At 34.8% G+C, this 22,596-nt stretch overlaps 1 protein-coding gene across 10 annotated transcripts in view; it reads right to left on the reverse strand.

Moving 5' to 3' along the window:
* Positions 1-22,596, reverse strand: part of HECW2 (HECT, C2 and WW domain containing E3 ubiquitin protein ligase 2) — a 170,709-nt gene that overhangs the window by 13,079 nt on the left and 135,034 nt on the right. For all 10 annotated transcript variants that reach the window (XM_081944322.1, XM_081944321.1, XM_081944324.1 and 7 more), the window contains 6 exons: positions 21,552-21,635; positions 17,928-18,037; positions 10,876-10,996; positions 9,236-9,349; positions 2,313-2,465; positions 399-497 (listed from right to left, as the gene is read on the reverse strand). In XM_081944322.1, the coding sequence (XP_081800448.1) occupies positions 399-497; positions 2,313-2,465; positions 9,236-9,349; positions 10,876-10,996; positions 17,928-18,037; positions 21,552-21,635 (681 nt within the window). The remainder of the gene's footprint in view (positions 1-398; positions 498-2,312; positions 2,466-9,235; positions 9,350-10,875; positions 10,997-17,927; positions 18,038-21,551; positions 21,636-22,596) is intronic.

Below are 22,596 nucleotides of genomic sequence, written 5' to 3' on the forward strand. Positions count from 1 at the left end.
AGGGAAATACCTTTCAAATCAATAATTAATCAGCAATTGGAATATCCTAGAACTACATGATGTTAAATGTGGATACCTTGCAAACTATCTGCTCAATATTCATACTACATCAGAACAACATGTGTTTTTGAATGTAGTTCATCCCCTAATAAATGATTCCTGAAGTAAAAAGGACAAATTTATCAAAAATAGGAAAATAGAAAGATATTTTATTTCTGCCTCCAAAATAGTTTCCTTGATCAGTACATTAAGTATAAATGCGGTCTGTGATTTTTAAAAAATATATAATATTATTTAATAGACATAAAGCAGTTAATTACAAATATGACTTGCCTCCAGATATGTAAAAATACATTTCTTTCCATATAAAAATAACCCTGTCAAATTTCTCTACTTACATTCTGAGAAGGGCTTTATAAAATGGTCGGGTAAAGAAGGCATCTAACAAATATTGATGAATCAGAGCAAGACCAAGGATTCGACCACTAAATCTGAACCTGCAAAGAAATTAGAGTACAGTTTAGATTATTATTTATCTATTTAAATTTGTTATATATGCTAGTTCAGTAAGTAGCTTTGACACTATTATCCATGTCCAAAACGTAACTTTTGCATTATCTTTTCACAAGATCATCATTTAAAACGATACTGTCAATAGTTCAAATTTAAAGGATTTATCATTAAATAAAATTATCAAAAATATTTGCCCTTTGAGATTTAAATACAATTGAAGATGCTATGGTTATCATTTCATGTGGAAGGCAAATGCTATATTTTTTCTGGTAGATGTTTTTCTTGTTTCCTTGATTTCTGTGAGTCAATAAAAATTATAGGAAATATAAAATCAACACAGTAACAAATTGGGAATCAATGCAACTCCTTCAGAACATGAATAACCTATGTGTTGTAACTCCCAGAATTCCTAGGCTGCAAGGCAGTTGCAATCCTAACTTATCTGGAGAACACTAGATTGAGGAAAACTGATGTATAATTTATTTGTAGGTAAGCTGCCCCCATCAACAACCTACTATCAGTATTTTGCCCCAGACACAACTTGAGAGTGACTCTCAAGGACAGTCCCATGCAAAATACGTTGCAATAATGAAACCTGATTTTACCAGGATATATACTATTATGAAGGCTATCACTATAAGGAATAGTCTTACTGGAGTACAGGCAAAGCTAAAAATAATAATAATATGGAAATCCTTGTTATAGAGGCCACCTGTGTTCCATTCATAATACGACAGGAAGAACATACCCAAATTAACCAGATGTTCCTTCAGAGGGTATGCAAGACTATTCTTCAGAACAGGCAACCTGCCTAATTCCCAGACAAGGAAATTGTCCTAATCACAGACCTTCCATATTATTAGGATTCAGTTACTGTTTACTGGCTCTCATCCAGCTCATTACAGCATCCAGACAAGAGATTCATCATCTCTCCTGATTCAGAGAGCTAGAGCTGAGTGTGTGTTTGTGAACTGATGAAAACCAATCAGAAACTTCATTCCCTCCAATGGCTCCATAAAGACAACAACCTACAGACATGAAGTATATGGTGAAAAATACATCAATGATAATTTTTCTTGACATATATTATGTTGTGCAGTCCTTGAGAACAGCAATGTTTTGTCAGATAAGAAATTGGGCCAGTGTTTTGTGCCCCCTTTCATTCACTTTTTTTTGTATTCACATAAAGAACTCAGACTAATGAGATGCAGTAAACACTGTTTTCAATCTCTTTCTGGCTGACTTGACTCTGCCTTTAATGTTATTTTGCATTTTATCCTCCAAGAATTGACAGACTAGGTAACTGTTTTCCTTTCTTATAGAAACATGGATAGCCCAAGAGATGGTACAAAACACAGAGCCACAAAGTAGTTTTACTATGTGAGAAGACTTAACATGAGAGAAGTGGGGAAAAGATTATTGCACATCTTACTGAATTAGACAGATTTTTTTTTTAAAAAAAGCAGACTCCAAAACAAAGACTAGAAGTGTAATTGATTTTATGCCTTGACAAGCTGAACTTTTGATACTTAGGAAACCCTCAGAGCTCTGAAAGAGTTTGCTCCCGCCTAGCTCCAGTGTTAGCTGCTTAGGTTGGAAGATCATTGGGTATATCATGGAAGATTCAAGGATTCTATTCCAACACCTTGCAATCTATTATTTGAAAATATGTGTGATTTACCTTACTTGAATCTTTATATGTGATTCACCTTACTTGGATCTTTCATAGTAAATGAGCAAGTAGAGCCCAACTTATACTTTATCAAAATAACAGTATTTCTGTGATCCAGCATTCTTACCATTCATGGTGATTGTCGACAAAAGCAGACATTGGACTAATTTGTACAGTGTATGTGTCGTTGGCTGAATATTCAAATAAACCATAGTATGGGTTGAAGAGTTCTCTTGATACCAGGAAAAAAAACTCCCTTGATGGTCCACTGTAGTCCAGTCTTAAAAACAACAAAACATAAAGGGATACTATACAAATGTATTTTTAAAAAAGAAAATTAAAAACACAGAAATATTTTCCTCAGAGAATTAATGATTTACTCCTTCCCTCTCACACTCAATATTTTGGATCCTTTCATCTTTGTGTAGCTTCTGAACATTTCATTTAATGACCACTTATACAGCTTTGAATGTTACAAAGGTAGTTAGTAGTACACTACCTTAGCAACATTCAAAGCACAGATTTCTATTTCAGAATGTATGAAAATGTAGATTTATTATTTTGCATCCACCGGACATAATAGTATCTCTGATTTAAAGGCACAGGTTATGCAAAATTTCCTATTAAATAGCTTGCAACATATAGGTTTAGGTTAACTGTACTTCATTCCAATCCTGAAATGAGTGAATCTTTATTCTTTATTCTTCATTTATTCTACATAGCTTAGTTTTCTTTAGTTCAGGTGCTGTTGTAGAATAGAAGCTAGTATCTTCAATGTAGTAAATATAGGCATATCAGATGATAGGAAAACTGAGCAAAGTAAAGCTCATTTGTTTTTCTGGAGAAAATTTTTCTCTGTTTTGCCTTAGCTTTCTCACGCACACCCAACAACTGTTTAAATCATTATGTAATATAAGAAATCTTTTATAAAAGCCAAATCTGCCATTCAGATAAGAAATTCATTGCAATATAAGATAGGATTTTCTCCATCTATCTGCCATTTAGCTGTTCAGTCTCCTTCTAGATTTGTTCTTGCCCAATGAGTAATCTATAAGGAAGCCATTACCATAGAGAGCAAGTGATTGGACAAATATGTATGACAACATATTTGATGTGTACTGCTCTTATGACAGGGACATCTTTTGGTGAGATGATGCTCTGGATATAATGTTTTAAGTAGAGATTTTTACCAATATTTCTTAAGTACTTTTTAATTTGAAAAATAAAATGCTTGATCATCTCTTACGAAGAAAGAGTGATGCACTTTGCCTAAAAGTGGTGATTAAAAATTTACTTTGAGCTCTTACTTTTCTGCTTTATGGGGGGTTTTTTTTGGAATGTTGAATTTTATTAAAAGAATTACAGTTCATTTAGTATGTTTGTTTATAATGGCCAATCATTGTGAATAGTTAGAAATTAAATGAAACTCATTTCCCGGATGGGAGTTGTGGATACCCTGTTTCTCTGAAAATAAGACCTCCCAGGATAATAAGCCCAATTGGGCTTTTGAGCACATGTGCTAAAATAAGCCCTCCCTCGAAAATAAGCCCTCCCCGAAAATATTGCAACATAGCAGCACCATGCTCGCCGCCTCCTGCACCTCAAAAATACTAAGACTTCCCCGAAAATAAGGCCAAGCACTTATTTCAGGAATCAAAAGAATATAAGACCCTGTTTTATTTTTGGGGACACATTGTATATATTGAATAAATTATCTGTCATTGTTTGAGCAGCAGGGAATGAAGCCGTTCTTTGTGGAATTGCATTTAAACAGGATTCAATGTATACTTTCAAATAAGCCATACTATGCACATAGTTTGGTCCTTGCTTTGTTTTTTTACTGCAATCATCAAGGAGAGTCCCAATTCATGTAAATATGATGCTATTTTCTCCCCCTGTCAAAAGGGAATTACTGGCCTCAGAAGCTGAAAAATGGAAATCCCACATGGCAATTCTATTAGTAATGAGAAGGCTGTGACATCAGGAATTATTGGATCCAAAAAAACACAATAGTTCATAATATTCATGATTTATACTCATTGTAATTCTAGTTAGAAAAACATACAATAATATTTAAAGTCCAAATTTTACTAAGGTTGCTTTTACACTATACAAAATTATACATTGCCAAAATAATTAACACATTTAACAAAATACTTTACATTTTGCATTTATTAATATTTTTCTACATATAAGTATAACTGATTTACTGTTGCAACAATTACCTTAAAATAGCTATTTTCTTTCAGACTTTTCTTTCATATTTTGTATGTTCAAAATCAAAAAAACCTTATTTATTGTTGATTAAAACTATTCAGGAAAGAAGACACAATTTTTGCAACAGAATTATTTCTTTATTTTCTAATTTCTCCTCTGCACTGGTTCTTTTTTAAACCATGTGCAATTAGATTGACCCAGACTTGAGAGATACACAAAATCACTGTAACCTAGACCAGATAGTTCCTTTATATTAGGGTTCCCCTATGTGGACAGTATTGACTCCCCTCAAGGATCGATAGAACTATCAGTGGAGTTTTGATGTTGACGTTATTATTTGTAGTACTATTATTTAAAGAAATAATTATTAAATTATTTTCATATAATAAACGTTTGGGAAGTTGTTGTCAGGCGCAAGAAATCAGGAACCAAGGTGATTCAACTAAGTACAGACTTAATCCATGCTAGCTCACTGTAGAATCTGAACTACTAATAGTCAAGCCAAATTGGCAGTAGATAAAAGTCAATGGAATTCAAGGAAGGCTGGACTTAGATCTCTTATGTGCACAAAGGAACTCCAAACTGATGATTTGCTTGATCCCTCTCTCATGCTCAGCCTGGCCATCTCCTACAGTTGATGAACAATTTGAAATTTAATGAAGAGGTCAATGAGCTGAAGAGTTTGGGGACTCCTGCTTTATGTTATACACAGAGTCACACAGAGACATATATGTTTCCTAAACTATTACTATTAAAATGTTTTCTCTATACTATCTATCTATCTATCTATCTATCTATCTATCTATCTATCTATCTATCTATCTATCTATATATATATATACACTATATATTATTAATATTACAATTGCCCATGTAATGTGCTCTATACTATCACTAGTATATATCGATGTTTCCTTCTGTTCTATCACTTTTCCTCTCTCTGGGATTTATTGCAGACTCTGTTTTGTATTGTTGGACTCCTATACTTATTTTTCCTCTGGACGGTGTACTCCTTCTGAAGGAAAAAAACTTTCTTATCATCCTGTTTTCCCACTTGCCCAAAACAATCTGTTAAATGCTATATTAAATAGCTGCTAATTGATAAAATTTATAAAGTTTGCGGCAGAAAGGAATATTTGTGGAATTAATTTTATATAGGTATGTTTATTTGTTTGTTTAATTTACATCCCACTTCTTGGACAGGAGTTTACAGTGTTTCTTCCAATTTTTATTATAGAATTCAAAATGGTATTATATAATGCTACATAGTATTTTTCAGGGCACGATGGCTCAGCGGTTAAAGACTGGAGAGCTGACAGTCCAGGTTTGAGATCCAACTGCATCCCATTACTTGCCCCAGCTCTTTCCCACCTAGCAGTTTGAAAGCAAGTAGATTAATAGGTATCACTTCAGTGGGAAGGTAATAGCATTGCATATGTCTTTGACGTATAGGTATGCTGGTCACATGACCACAGAAATTGTCTTCGGGTAATGCTGGTTCCCACGGCCAAGAATCAGAGATGAACTATGTGCCCTAGATTTGGATATGACTGGCAGGGAAGCCTTTATCATTTTTTTACCTTGTATTATTTATAGAAAACATAGAACATAGAAAACGTACAGCAGAAAAAGATTCAGTGGGCCAGCAAGTCTATCATTTAACTTTTTTGTTTTTGTTTTCTTATTTATTAAATTTATTTATTGTTTATCTAAGTTTTATTTTATTGTTTATTTATGTTGGATGATAGGCATTCTTAAACCCAGTTACTGATTTATGTATTTTGTTTGTAATTAAGATTTTCTATGTTTTTATCTGATTTTGACTCAATTTCTTTTAAACTATTTATGTGGAAATAGCTGCATGTTTTCTAGATCGCAGCTATACATTCTGTAAAAACATTTAAGGGAAGAGGGAAATCCTATTCTTACAAGAGTTTCTTGACAATGTTTTCAGAAGGTTTGTTGCAATTTAGCCTGTTTTACATTTTGCTTTGTTTATGGATATCTATCTTGTAATCAACCACCTCAATAATAAAAGTATTAAGGCAGAAACATTACATAAAAACAATTATATTTTTATGAGGGAAGTATTGGTTGCTTTGTACAGTTATTTTAGTGTCACTGCACAGAAGCATAGTGTCACCTCCCTTCCTGAACCACACTATGCTCATGTTACTTGCCATGAAACAGAGTAATGACGAAATATGAACATTTCATAATCATACTTAAAGTTAAATTGACCATTACCTTTATTGGTGACAACTTACAACAAGACCTTGAGTCTCAAATCCAATTATTTATGAAGCTCACCTGATGCCCAGCATTTTTTGGTTATACACTGAGGACATGGCATGAATCTTGAACCTTTCAACTTGAGATGGTGTCACAGATTATACTGTCTCTCATGCTATGAAGATGGACTGACCTTTAAGACACACTAAGATCCCTTTTCTTTTTTAGCGAAGTGGGTTGCCTGCCTGCATCTGAAATAGATCCTGCCCAATAGTTGGTTGTGACGCAGACTCTGCCCCCCACAAAAGGAACCAAACAGTATAGACAAGGTAAAACCTTTCCAACCTGTTTCATCTAAAATTCCTTTTCAGGCCCTAATTGAAAGTGCAGATAGGGACAGCGTTAAATTCCTGCCCTCTCTAGTGTCCCAGCACCCAAAGACCACACAAAATAATATCCTGGATAATATCCTGAAATCATCTGCACCAAGGGGGAAAAATCCAGACAAAGCTATAGTTATTAGAGGTTAATATAGTTATTAGAGGTTACATGTATTCCTCACCACCATGTCCCTCAACACATACATTTTAATTCTAGCATCTAGCAACTTTCATACAACTGTTTAATTAGTTGCCTGTTGAATTGTTTATGTGTTACAAGAGACTCTGACACCCAAGTTTCTTGTACATCCAAAGGCTTTGCATTGGGAATGATTACAAACAACGTTTGCAACAACAGCTGCAAGGGCAAATGTTTACTATTCAAGCACGCTAATACCATGTCTCACAAATTACTTCTTGAATACACAATTTAGTTATTAAAACATACACACGTCACCTAAAAATAATCTCACTCCAGCAAAGAGATGTTCTGCATGTTTTGAATCCACATTGTTTCTAAAAATTTGGTCATGAAGAAATTAGTGATCACTGTTTGAGTATTCAAACAGTTCATCAAGCCAAACAAACAAAAGTTGAAATGTGGTGGAAACCTTTTAACCTCTGTGATTTGTTTGACTAATATTTTAAACAAATTGAGCTAATTTATGTGTAGATGCTTTATCATTAACACCTCTTCTGAAAAATAGTAAATATAGACACAGGGAGAAAAATGTATACATCAGTTAATTTATATAAATGCTAATGTCATGTTTCCTTAAGAATATTCTGTAACTGCTTGAGTACATTTACTGAAATCAAAATAAGAATGATAGCACTTTTCCCAGGTAACAAATTTAGGATGAGATGTGGGGTGGAAGGGTGGAATTAGACCAACTTGTCCTATATCCTATATCAGATTAGCAACTCCATGCATCTGAGTTTAGAATTTTTAATAAAATGTGTTAGTTGGGAGACATGTTCCCAGATTCATTCATATGATCCCCCTCCTACAGTCATCACATTCATGTGAATTGTTAATATGCTATTTCAGAGTTTAGCCATTTTACTCTTAGTGTTGCCATTTCTGGATGTTTCCTAACATTTTCATATTTTAAATTATCTTGGGATTCATCTTGCCTTTCTTGTCCATAAAACACTGCAGGCATGAGTCACAGTAGCTTCTACTTTGTGTTTCCAAGAACACTTTCTTTTAAGTGTTTCTTTTCTATATAAACACCTGGACTAATTGGTACATTCTAAAAGAACATTTAGTTGTAAAAGCTTTTCATTAAATAATATCAAAATGGCAAGATTCTTATTTCCTATAAAGAACAAGATTTTGGACAGAACTAGCAGAATCTGTTTAAAACAAGTTGGTGCCAACATAATAAAGTAACGTACAAAATGGTTTTATTTATCCTTATCTCTGTGCTCCCACTTTGTAAGACTCCAAGCAACTCACAAAATAAAAGAGTTGTCAAAACATCACATCTCTGGAGTCATAAAGCATCATCCAAACAAAATCATAAAAGCAAAGCTATTGCCTCTAAGCATGGAAGGTTGACACTTCTAAGTATAGAACGATGATGAAGCATGAACAGGCCTTCACTTAAAACTTTTACACTGCATAATAAGAGGGTGATAAGAAAAGAGGCAAAACCTGTGAAGAGGTGCTGCCCATATAATTTAGAAGTTTCATGATTTTTAAACACAAATGCCTGAAAATTAGAAATGCCAATAAATATAGGTGTTTGATGGACGGACTTTCATCCCTCCATTACATGTTTGCAGTTATGTGAGACTGTATGGTGAACAACTTCAATTTTATCCAAATTATCTAAGAAGTTAATATCAAACTTCATCAATCATATGTCTAAAATAGCTAGTAAATCCAGTCCAGTTCTTCAAACCATAATCTTATTTTATTTTATTTTTAATTGCAGAGAGAGTTGGCAGTGCAGCAGGCAAGACTAAAATCTTATCAGAGCAGATTTAGTAGAAGTTCAATATGTGCAATGTGATGCTTTCTAAAGAACTCAGATGTCAGAAAATCAGCACTATCTGAACAGTTGTAGGTTCTAGGCTTATAAAAGGCATTTCCTGGCAGTAATTCTTCCCCATTTCTGCTCTACAAAGAGCACACTAAAATATCTGCACACAGCTGCAAAACAAAGTAGCTATTAAGTATACTTTATGTTGGTAGTCACTTCCTTCTACTCACCCTTCCTCTCCAACAAATGTGACATACAGTTTATTCCTCTGTAGATCCTTTCTTGAATAACCCATAATTTGATTGAAGGCATCTTCCAGCAAGTGGTCTCTTCTGATAATTAATCTTTACAATGAAAAAAATCAAATTACATAAATTCATAATGATATTTATCTTTCCTGCTTGGTTATATATTTATATTCAGTTTATAATGACCCTCCCTTCAGCTACCGTATATGCATCAACAAGATAGAGGCAGAACTACTAGACTACAGACAAAGATTTATTAAATTTCAATGTCTTGAAATATCCTTAATATGCATATTCTAGTGCATCAATAAAATATTACCGAATGGACAAGACAAAATTAAATTCCAATATTAAAGAGGGATGCAATAAAGAGGACTAAGTACTTGGTAAGCCATTTCTTGAGCAAAAATAATCATCTGATTTACACATTAATGCAATTATAACATTATTCATGTTTCTTAGAAATTCCATTCTGACATATTTATACGTAGTTGGACAATCTATAGTCAACATGTTTATATAATGTGGATTAAACTCAGAAGTGAGAATATAAATTGTTCCAAATTTTTATACATTTGTTGCATTTGTCTCATTTTTTCACTTTAGCCGTTTAGCTAAAGCACATACTTGTGAGGAGAAGAGCAAATATGAGTTAGTGGGGAGCAGCTTAGAATGAAACATTATTTTGATTATAAAACATGAAAGGAAGAAAAGTGAAGCAATCCTTTGTTACTGCAATTTATCTATCCAAGTTCAGTTTTCCATAGTGGATCTTTGTTTTAAAGAAGATATATCAAAAGTCCAGCAGTATGCCTGGGAGTTAATAGCTAAATTAATCCCAAATATGAAGCACATATAGCTTTCCTACATTCTGTCCCAAATGCTAACCATTATAGTATACTGGTTTCATTTATGTTCTTCCTTCCAAATGTTCTATCTATCTATCTATCTATCTATCTATCTATCTATCTATCTATCTATCTATCTATCTATCTATCTATCAATCAATCATCTACCTACCTACCTACATACATACATACATACATACATACATACATACATACATACATACACACATACACATACAGTGTGTGTGTGTGTGTGTGTATATATATATATATATATATATGTGTTGTATTTGTACTGATAAATAAATAAAGGGAGACTAGGATAGATCTATTTCGAGCTAATTAGCTCTCATCAGCTACATATACAGTATGTATGTATGTATGTATGTATGTATGTATGTATGTATGTATGTATGTATATATTGCATTTGTGCTGATAAATAAATAAAGGGTATGGCTAGCTCTCATCAGCTAGCCATACCCTTACTGGAAATTGAACCTGGGCTTATTTATCAGCACTTTTTTATCTTTTAATTCTAGATGGCAATATGTACCACTTATACTTATGGTAGCCACTAAGGATGCATAGGGATCTGGACTCAAAAGCAAATTGTGATAGGCAGCAGACATAGCACATTCAGCACTTGTCAGGAACAACTTAAACCAGCCATGCAAGTTTAGGGAAATACCAGCTGCCTTAAAATCTTTCCAACAGGTGCTGTATAAGCTCTTTTACTTTTAAATAGCAAAACAAATTATCTAGTATCTCCGTACTTCAATTTCCCTGGGCCTTGTCCATATCCTTTAGTCTCCAACTTCCTGTAGAAATTCCTCAGCTTAGCTTCAAAGTCTCTTTTATAAGGAGCAGGAGCACGGGCATTAGCACGTTGGGTACCTGCACCACAGTCAGAAAACAAGATTTTATTAAAACATCACCAAAAACATAAATAAATGTTACATAATGATATAAAGCTGCATTATGATATCACATTGAGGACAAAAGATAAATCATGGCATAGAGGTAAGCTACATAGTGACTTATTTTTAAAAATGTGTTTTATTGGGGGGGGGTATAACATGATTACACATAACTTTTAAATATTGTTCATTTACTATCAATTAGTTCTAGAAAACAAACCCCACAAAACTTAATTCAACTCATTGCAATTCTAGTGTGTGGGTGATTTTAAATATTTATAAGCTACTAAAGAACCAGAATGACAAAGAACATAAAGGGATTGTTTTTGTTTTGCATAGATCTATCATGCCATAAAATTTAATTTAGCTGAAAAAAAGATGAGAACAACTTCTTCCTTAACCACCATCTGGAAAAATGAAAGTCACATGTTTTGAATTCAACCACTGTTATTAACAAGCAAAATCTCTGTTTAAACTAAAAGCACACAGATCTCTGAATGAAAGAGAAAAAGCATAGGAGGATCAGAATCTTTCACACTCTTGCTGTGCAACCTGAAAGTGGTTTGTTGAGAAGAAAGCCCCAGTTTATCAGACAAGTAGGAATAGGATTTGTACCCTCTACATGCAAAAAATTGCTATAAAATGATTATGCTTCAATAGCATAATTCTTAACTTGAAATCACAGGAATTCATTGCTTGAAAAACAACATGGCTGCTTCTTTAAAAATTCAAACCTGGATTTATTTCTAGTCAAGTATCAAAATAGTTAACTCCAATGAAACAGTAACGACTTAATTGTTTCTCCTCTCAGAAAACTGCTGTTCGCTTCTGATATAAGTGGTACATAACAAAACACATGTTTAGCTTTGAAAGCTAACTTTCAAATCTTGCGTTTATCAAAAGAGATGTCAGTGCAAAAAAAAAAATCCCCTACATTTATCATGTATACAACCACATTTGCAGTAACTGAAACTTGTAAGCAAAGCAGGTAAATGAATCCACAACTGGTATTTTTAGAGGAAACTTTAGTAAACCCACTTCCTATTTCAGCCTTTTGTCAGCTTAAAGATTTAAAGCATAGAAGTGACTGACATGATGAACAAGCTGATCTGAATAAATCAAATATATTTTACTTTCAAACAGTCTCCTCAATGTCTTCATTTCAGCTTCTTTGTATAATTCCTTTGCCTCTTGACTTTCTAAGATTTTGAAGCATGTTCCCACACCTCATAAGTTGAAATAGTTCTACCGCCAAAGTGAAATATCAAAGCTAACAAACTCCTTTGTTTATAACCCAAAATGGAAAAGTCAAATTTTGGGCAGAAACATTTATTATGTTATATTCTAAGTTCATAACAGGAAAACCCTTCAAAATCAGATTGATAATGCTTCATCCACAGACATTTATTGGGAAGAATATTCAGACAATGCTGTCATCCATTTATAATCCACCCTTGTTTTCCCATTATTTCTCCTTCACCACCACATAGAGAAAGAGAGAACAGCCGTACAATTATTTTTCACAAGTCACACTAGGAAGGGATAGAAAGATGTTATAACGTGAAATCTGACTAAAGATTAACTCTGTAACTCTATTGGTATTAAATAATCCTAGCTACTTCCAATTTGATAAAAAGAAAAGATACATCGCTGCCAAAAGGGCATAGGATAGCTGCAAGGGAAAGAGCATTAGTGATTTCAGACTTGTAGTAACGTTGGATGTGGAGGAGTGGAGAAACAGGAATATTAACAAGAGATAGAAGCAGATCTCAGGCTACGCATTTATGCACGCTTCCTAAAACAGCTTTTTCCAGTCTGACGCCCTCCGTGTGGGTTGAACCTTAACTCCCAATTGTCTGTCGATAGTTGGAAAAGCTAGTTTAAGGGATAATTTGCAATGAAATCAATGAGACTTACTTCTCAGCAGATATCCATATGACAGTACGGTAAAAATTTAGACAATAGTTCTTCAGAGAGCTTAAAGTGGTTTTGAAGGGACACCACTTTTCTCAAGATATATATATATATATATATATATATATATATATATATATATATATATATATATATATATATATATATATATATATATATATATATATATATATATATATATATATATATATATTATTTATTTATTTATTTATTATTTATTTATTTATTTATTTATTTATTTATTTATTTATTTATTTATTTATTTATTTATTTATTTATTTATTTATTTATTTATTTATTTATTTATTTATTTATTTATTTATTTATTTATTTATTTATTTATTTATTTATTTATTTATTTATTTATTTATTTATTTAACCTTGGTATCATTTCTAATTTATACTACCAAGGGCTCTTGATTAGCAGTCACGGGAGTAGAAGAGAGGTGACTTCCTGGAATGGAAACTGGCTAAAGGACAGAAATCAGATACAATTTTCAGATTGGTGCAGTGGTGGGATTCAAATTTTTTTGCTACCGGTTCTGTGGGCGTGGCTTGGTGGGCGTGGTGGGGGAAGGGTACTGTAAAAATCTCCATTCCCACCCCACTCCAGGGGAAGGTTATTGCAAAATCCCCATTCCCTCCTGATCAGCTGGGACTCGGGAGGCAAAGAATAGATGGGGCCGGGGCCAGTCAGAGGTGGTATTCACCGGTTCTCCGAGCTACTAAAATTTTCACTACCGGTTCTTCAGAACTGGTCAAAACCTGCTGAATACCACCTCTGGATTGGTGGTATAGTCAAAGCCAGGTTCAAAGGCATCAATACTGAGAATGGTAGTCCTTAATTAGTTAGGAATAACTAGTTATGTAGCTAATTTTATTTATGACACTGTTCATTTATTAAAATCAAATGAGAATTGTGAACAGTTCTCAAAATAGCCAAAGCAGTCCACTTTAAGCCAATGCAGAGTGCTGCAGGAGACCACCCTGGCTGAAAATGGGGAGGGTGGGCACACATGGCCCTCTGCACCCTATTTTTGTAGCAAAGGCACCACGGGCCAGTCCTTTGCTATTTCCAGGCCAGCCCCGCGAGCCAGATCCAAGCACCCCATGAGCCGGATCTGGCCCGCAGGCCCTGAGTTTGACACTCCTGCTGTAGTTGAATCGATAGCAATAGCATTAGCATTTAAACATATACTGCTTCATAGTGCTTTTACAGCCCTCTCTAAGCAGTTTACAGAGTCAGCCTATTGCCCCCAACAATCTGGGTCCTCATTTTACCAACCTCGGAAGGATGGAAGGCTGAGTCAACCTTGAGCCTGGTGAGGTTCAAACTGCACAATTGTAGGCAGGCAGCAGTCAACAGAAGTAGCCTGCAGTACTGCATTCTAACCACTGTGCCACTACAGCTCTGTGATGATATATATATATATATATGATATATATAATAAGGTATTCCATGTGACATATTTTGCTTATCTTACTTAATGACACATGATAGTGCACATGCAATGATTGTAAGTCCTGTGAGAGACTGCATTTCTAGTCAGTTACATCTCGTGATTATTGCGCAGTTATAATTGTGTTTCAAAGGATGGTATGTCCAGAATTAACTGGTTTTCTACCATACTCCCTAAGCTGTACCCGTAACTAGGCTCAACATTTAGATAACCTCAATACTCTGGGTAAGCCAGAAGAACCAAGATGCTGTTGGCAGCAGGCAGCTTATTCTTATAGTGAAGCTGGTAGCCTTATGCACTAAAAGGTGAGCAGATAGGTCTGGTTAGCTGGCAAGAAACCCCAGTTGGCCGAAAAACGGGTTGCCCCTCCAGATTCCTTTTGGCAGTAGTAGGGAATAAACAACATTTAGGTGACCCAAGACTGACATTTCCAAACAAGCTGCATAACTATCAAAAGTGTGCACACATCCTTTCCACACCTCCTCATTTGTGCTGTTAATCTTTGTAACAATGGCAGAGTTAGCAGTATGATATCTACATCAGTAATGTCATTTTGACAATCAGGGAAGTAGGCAAATATAATTTAATTACCAATCTTTGTTCCTGCCAGAAGGAGGGTCATTAACCAGTCAACTACGGAATTCTACAATGTAAATCCTGAAGGATTTAATTTATGCTTCTTTCTCATTTTTCCCCATAGCAAAAGCTACATAGAAGAGAAGAATTCACAACTGCAGCAGTATTAGGAGTTGACAATGTTGATCAAGTAATGAATCTGTCATAGAAACAGCTATTGATTCATTTTAGAATGTATCACTTGATTGGAGTTGAAATTGCCCACCGACTTTCTTTTGTACTTGATATCATTCACACACACATACACACACACACACACACGCACAAAGTCAGATTAGCTCCAAAAGTATCATTTTGAAAGTCCCTAAGAACCGAAGTATGTCACTAGGCCGGGGGAGAGGGGGTCCCAGGAAACTGGAGACATTTTAGATAGCTTCATTGTGATTGATATTTTTACTCTCTATATGTGGTTTATATATTTTAAACATCTGATTGTTCCTCATTTTTATATTTTGTAATGGTTGTATTTTTATATACTGCTGTAATTAATAAATGTGATTAATAAATGAATAAAGAAACAAATGATACCCAATTGTATATCTATACATAAATACACAGAGACACAAAATGCCTACATTTGTCTTATGTTGAAGAAAATATCACCTTCAGATGTTGAATGTGAAGGAAAGAAACTAATTTGGGGACATTATTTGTTTGACCAGGAATTTGTCACAAAAAATTATGCCGAACTAACTTTTTTTTTTCTTTCTTCAACAGAGATAATGGCTTAACAGAGTGCACTGAGTAAGGGGTTGGACTAAATGAGCTATCTTGTACACAATATCAGAATATCCATAATACAAGATTATCAGATTCTGCTGATGTTGCCAAATTCAGTCACTTAAAATAAAGCCTTTTGGTTATGTTAACAGAGAAATTCTGTTTATTGTTGATTATTATGCTAAAGAAACCTATTTTTTTCTTTTCTTTATCCAGAAAGGAAAAGAGAAAGCAGATTTCTCCTTTCATTCTTTACACTTTACATTTTATTAATGATTTCCCAAACCCTAAAGTGAAATCTTGATTTTTTTCCCCTTTTAATTTGCTAATTTCCCCAAGTACATGGCTTTCCCCCCAAAATAAACCTCTCCAAACTCAATTGCAGAAAATATGACTTCAGCAACAGAGTGGTCAATGCCTGGAATGCATTACCTGATTTTGTTGTTATATTCTCAAACTCCCATACCTTTAACCTTAAACTGTCTACCATGGACCATACCCCATTCCTAAGAGGTCTGTAAGGGGCTTGTATAAGCGCACCAGCCTACCGTCCCGTCCTACTGACCCCATTTATTTGTACCCATTTCCTGTGTTCATGTCCATGTTTATATTTATGCCTGTTATCTCGTACATGTTTGACAAACTAACTAACTAAATAAAATAAAAATAAGGAATCCTGCTTGACTAAGCAGCTCACCCTTTCTCTTTAACCCCTTTCTTTTTATTCCAAAGGTACTCAGCTCTCTCATCTCCTTCAATCAGTAGAGAAGGAGAGGTAACACCTTTTTCTCATGAACTCCACCTCTGTAAAACTGAAATACGTTTGAGAAATGCATTTGTAACATATATATGCTACTTTGTAGAAAGACTGCAACTATCTTTTTTTAATTGTTTACTTTTATTGGCATCATTCAGGACCTATTTAAATTCTTAGTCTGAGAACTGACTTGGGAAGATTCATTTTACATTAGATGAAATGCTCCTAAATTATCTTTTCAGCACATGACAAATTCTTACGACAAATCAGCTAGCACTGTCAAGAATTTCCTGGGCAATTAAAGCAATTATTTCCATCGTAACAATAACAAAAGAATGGAGCTGTTATTAAAATAAATTACCCATATTATATACGTCTCTCTTTCTCTCATTATAAGTACTGCGTGCACATGCTTTTGCATGCTGATAACTTAGAATTTTATAAATAATCAAGTAATTTTAAGGTTATTTGTGTAATCTAAATTGTAGCATCAGACTGGATGGGAAAAGAGCTCCGATGATGAACTTCTTTCCTTTATGAAGTGAATCAAGAGATTAATTAATCATTCATATTAAAACACACAAATTATTTCAATTATGTAACAAATCATATGTAATTAACAGAAGGTGCTGAGGGTTTTTTCCACCCAGAAAAATAAAACTGTATTTAGCTGCAAAAAGCTCCAATATAAATTATCAATTTTTTAATAAAATGATCCTTATCAGGTTAATATATAACTTCATTCAAGAAATTGTTAGACTGAAAACTGTTTATTAAAAATAGTATTATTGATATTTCCAGAAAAAGCATAGGCACATACATATTTAAAAATGAATGAATTCTATTTCATATTTTAGTATTTTCTTATTGTATAAAGATTTGCTAATACAGCATTCTTAGGAAAAGATGCCTAAGAAATCATCCTTAAGGGAAGACATGTATATGTACATACGTATGCATCAGGCAGAATGTCAAAATCCATTTTACAAAGCCTAATAATTTAATCAATTTCTGCCTCAATGTTTTCTTTTGGACTGTTCTTATCCCAGGATATCATCTTCCATTGATGGAAGACGGTACCCAGTAATTGTTTAAATTCTTCCTCTGTGTACAAAAGAGATCTAAAAATAATTAATGTTAAGTTCTCCCTTAATTTTTTTAAATATTAGTGGCAGAAAACTGCTACTTCCACAATATAGAATATTTTCTTCATTCTTCAAAATCATCTTTCTGAGAAATGTTATGTAAATGTCTGAAGTAAACAGCGAAGAATTCATTTAATCTTAAGATCAAAACATTCATCTCCTGCATTTCGTAAGGAAGACCATGAAACCAGGCGAGAGGAAACCTTACTTGGTTCACCATCTTAAAACACCGAAAGCAGTTGCGATAGAGCTCACCTGGAGAATTCTGAGGAGAGGACACAGGGGACCCACGTGGTGACTGACAATAACTGGGATGAAGTAAGGCATGTGGTGGTACATATGACATAATTTCCTCTTCAAATAAACTAGGCAGAAAGTAAGCAAAAATAAAGCAGGTATGCAAATTGATTTGACTATGCCACATGTGACATTTTGTAGAAATATTATATATTCCTATATACACCAAACAACACCATGTTGATTTCTTTGGAAGACTGCACATTTGCATCTGAGAATGTCAAAAGCTACACGTGAAAAAAAAAAGTTTAAGCGTAACTTCCCTGTTCCAAGTGTTTCCACTGGAAATATCTTTATTTGTTCTAAAGTACTATCAGGTTGCCACTGTCTATATAGCTACGTGCAATATGAATGACTGACCTAAAGCATTCATGCTTTGCTGCTCAGACCACACACACAAAGAATACTTCTGTATGTCCCACCAGAAATATGTAATGGCAACAGCTACAAGTGAAACTCGAAAAATTAGAATATCGTGCAAAAGTTCATTTATTTCAGTAATGCAACTTAAAAGGTGAAACTAATATATGAGATAAGACTCATTACATGCAAAGCAAGATAGTTCAAGCCGTGATTTGTCATAATTGTGATGATTATGGTGTACAGCTCATGAAAACCCCAAATCCATCATCTCAGAAAATTATAATATTACATGCAATCAATAAAACAAGGATTGTACATAGAACAATATCGGACCTCTGAAAAGTATAAGCATGCATATGTACTCTGTACTTGGTTTTGGCCCCTTTTGCAGCAATTACTGCCTCAATGCGGCGTGGCATGAAAGCTATCAGCCTGTGGCACTGCTGAGGTGTTATGGAAGACCAGGATGCTTCAATAGGGGCATTCAGCTCTTCTGCATTGTGCAGTCTCATGTCTCTCATCTTTCTCTTGGCAATGCCCCATAGATTCTTTATGGGGTTCAGGTCAGACGAGTTTGCTGGCCAAACAAGCACAGTTATCCCACAGTCATTGAACCAGGTTTTGGTGCTTTTGGCAGTGTGGGCAGCTGCAAAATGAAGTCAGCATCCCCATAAAGCTCATCTGCAGAAGGAAGCATGAAGTGCTCCAAAATCTCCTGGTAGACGGCTGCGTTGACCCTGGTCTTAATGAAGCACAGTGGTCCAAAGTCCTGTTGCTCCTTGGTCCAAAGTCCTCTTTTCTGATGAGAGCAACTTTTGCCAAAAGCACCAAAAACTGGTTCAATGACTGTGGGATTACTGTGCGTGATTGGCATCTCCATTTTTCCTCCATATTCTGGGTCCTTGGTTTCCAAATGAAATGCAAAAGTTGCTCTCATCAGAAAAGAGGACTTTGGACCACTGTGCTTCATGAGATGGTGGATTTGGGGTTTTCATGAGCTGTATGCCATAATCATCACAATTATGACAAATCATGGCTTGAACTATCTTGCTTTGCATGTAATGAGTCTTATCTCATATATTAATTTCACCTTTTAAGTTGCATTACTGAAATAAATGAACTTTTGCACGATATTCTAATTTTTCGAGTTTTACCTGTAATTCTGCTTTTTGCACAGAATTGTAAAATAAGTTGCAATGTGGTAGGCCTCCTCATTATCTTTTAGTTAAAGGTAAAGGAGACTTCTTTAAATATACCTTTTTTTCTAGGCTTTTTTTATAATTTATTTCAAGATTTTGTTTTAATGTTTTATCATTTTAAAGGTTTGTAGAATTTTTTATGTTACGTTTATACACTGATAAGTCACTTGCAGCTGTTAAAATGAGCAGTATAGGCACTCATTAGGAAGTAAATAAAATTACATTATGCAATTTTTAAAATATGGAACCCACAAGCAATGTTTTATGTATCTTTCCTCTTCTGCGCTAAATGCATGTAGCTTTCAGCCCAATAAATGTCTTCCATATGTCTTTTAAGGGAGAGTGAAGGTGGGAAAAATAATCCAGTCCTAAAAAGCAAGACTCTCTCTTACTTAGCATGTAGCACAAGTCCCCCCCCTCTTTTGCTAAGTAAAGCACTGCTCCTTTGATTGCTTACTGCAAATATTTTCCAATGTAACTGAACATTCCAATGGAACTGTTTCTACCTTGCAAGATTTTCCAAATGCTTTACTTCAGTTGCATTTCTAATGTGAAATATGGCATTCAGACTTTGTTGCTTGGATGCTAAATTGCCCTGCTTTGAATGGAAGGCCATTCTTATTCACGGAAAGTCTTTGATCCTGCTGAGGCATCTGTTGGGAGAAAACTATTTTGTCCACTTTTCCCCAAGAGTGCACTGAACTAGAGCTATAATCTTACAGTAGCAATTTCAAAACACTTTGGAGCAGATGGGAGAGCATAAGGCTGCAGAAAAGAAAGGAAACAGTGAAAACCATCAAACTGCTTTCTTTATCCAGTGGAAATGTGTCGTGAATGGAGTTTTCACAGCTTCCCAGATTGTCACTTTGTTTAATGTTAATAAAAACAAAGGGTTATTATGACAGAACGTAAACAAATTTTGAGAGGCATTGCCTTCTTTCCATGAGACAAATTGTTTTACAATTTAGCCTGAAGTTAATAAAGTAGGGTATAATATATTTTCTCCATCTGCAAATATACATAGAAATAAAGGAACACTGCACAGATCCAAAAAGAATTGATATTTTTAAAAAAATGTTGATCATAGTATTTTTTTAAAGATGTAAAACACATTGAGTTATCTATCAAATCAGTCTTGGATTATCTTGATAATATATTATTCATAAGCCTTCAAGATAGTATGTTAAAACAGTACAATTAATGCTTCTGACATAATCATCCTTCAGAGCCATAAAAATGACAGGTCCATTGAGGAATGTGTTTCCTGACAGATGAATAATCCCAGAATTGCTATAAAACGAATAACTTTCAAAACAAAGCAAATGTCTTGTTTGAAATGAACATTTGGGGGGGGGGGAACCTAAAGAACAGTATTATGCAAGAGTTTGAATACAAGCAACACACTGTGTTATGGCATGAAAGTTCTGTAAGGGCACCCCCGCAATATATCAGAGGCAACATTACACAGTGGGTGTGTTTTCATGGCAGAGTAAGTCTAAGACCCTGAGAGTTATGAATGAGCAAGTGTGCTCGGATATGCTCCAGCTTGGCTCCAATTAAAATGCAAGGCAGAAAAGGTCCCTGTTGCTCAAAGCAGCATCTACACATCACTCCTCTCCTTTTTTAAAAGCACAAATTACACATGATAACAATACGCTACAAGTTAAAACACATATAGAAGAGCTTCAGGGCAGAAAGTAGACCAGAGATGTAATACCCCAGTGGGGCGGGGGTGGGGAGGCTCTGGTAAAGTGTCATTCTGTGAAAAATGCATAGACTACAGAAATGATACTAACTTCTTAGGGGAATGGGGATGCATTCTAACTGAGCCTTCTGATGTATAATGAGAACCATACAAATATAGAAATGCTCTTAAAAAAACACATTGCAAAATCCCATAATTATGCATGAAAGGAAAAACTAAAATTGGATCAAATGAACCTATGACAGTTACCAAAGTGTAAAAATTGGCTAAAGTAAATGTATCACAGATACTCAGTCTGCAGTAAGTATCCATTACCTTAATAACATAACAAGATCAGCATCACTGGATAACCGCACTAGCCCTGGTGTTCCTTCAGTCCGAATAAACTGGATCTTCTCCCTGTTTGCATCAAAGCAGGGATGTCAAAGCAGTAAATAAAACTCAGGGGACAAATCAAACAGGCCTCTAAATTATTTTAGGCACATTTTTATTCATTACACCATCCCCATCCCCCCAAAGAAGAATTCTTCAGCAAGCACCCCTCTATTAACACCAGTGGCCCTCAATAGCAATAGCACTTAGACTTATATACCGCTTTACAGTGCTTTAGAACCTTCTCTAAGCAGTTTATAGAGTCAGCAAATTTTCCCCAACAATCTGGGTCCTCATTTTACCCACCTCGGGAGGGTGAGTCAATCTTGAGATGTGAGAATTGAACTGCTCCTGATGGTCAGCAGAAGTAGCTTGCAGTACTGCATTCTAACCATTGTGCCACCACGGCTCATTAATAGTTTCTAAATACTGTTATTTTCTCTTGGCATAACTTTTCTACTCAAACTGCTTCAAGTATCTTGCCAATGAAAATAAGTAATTCGTGGTAATGCTAAATATTCCCGGAATAAATGAATTCCAAGGAATAGCACAAGCTCTAGAGAAAGGCATTGTTGTTCTAAAAGTGAATCATTAAAAATATATAAATGGATTCTCCTCTTCCTACCAACCTAAAGAGAATCATATTAGTTTCCTAAAAGGGTATGAACTAGGCTGTGACGTGCAGTCAGGTGAGGCAAGTGAGGCACAGCCTCACCACTCTCATCATGAAAAAAAAAAGTAAAAGGAAAAAGCTGAGCTACTTGCTGCCTCACCGTGGATGACTCTGCTTAACCTCACTGGTGCTCTCCCTCCCCAAGTGTAGTGACTTCCTCTCCAGGCCCCCATCCATTTCTCTCTCTCACACACACAGCTGGATAAAACTATATAAAAATCTAGCCCAGCTTCACTGATTACAAGTTTGAAAAGGCAACGTGGCTCCGCCTGCAATCAAACTACACTTGGGGAGGGAGAGCACAAGCGAGCACTG

This window comes from Natrix helvetica, assembly GCF_964273705.1.
Source record: "Natrix helvetica genome assembly, chromosome: 1".
NCBI lineage: Eukaryota > Metazoa > Chordata > Lepidosauria > Squamata > Natricidae > Natrix > Natrix helvetica.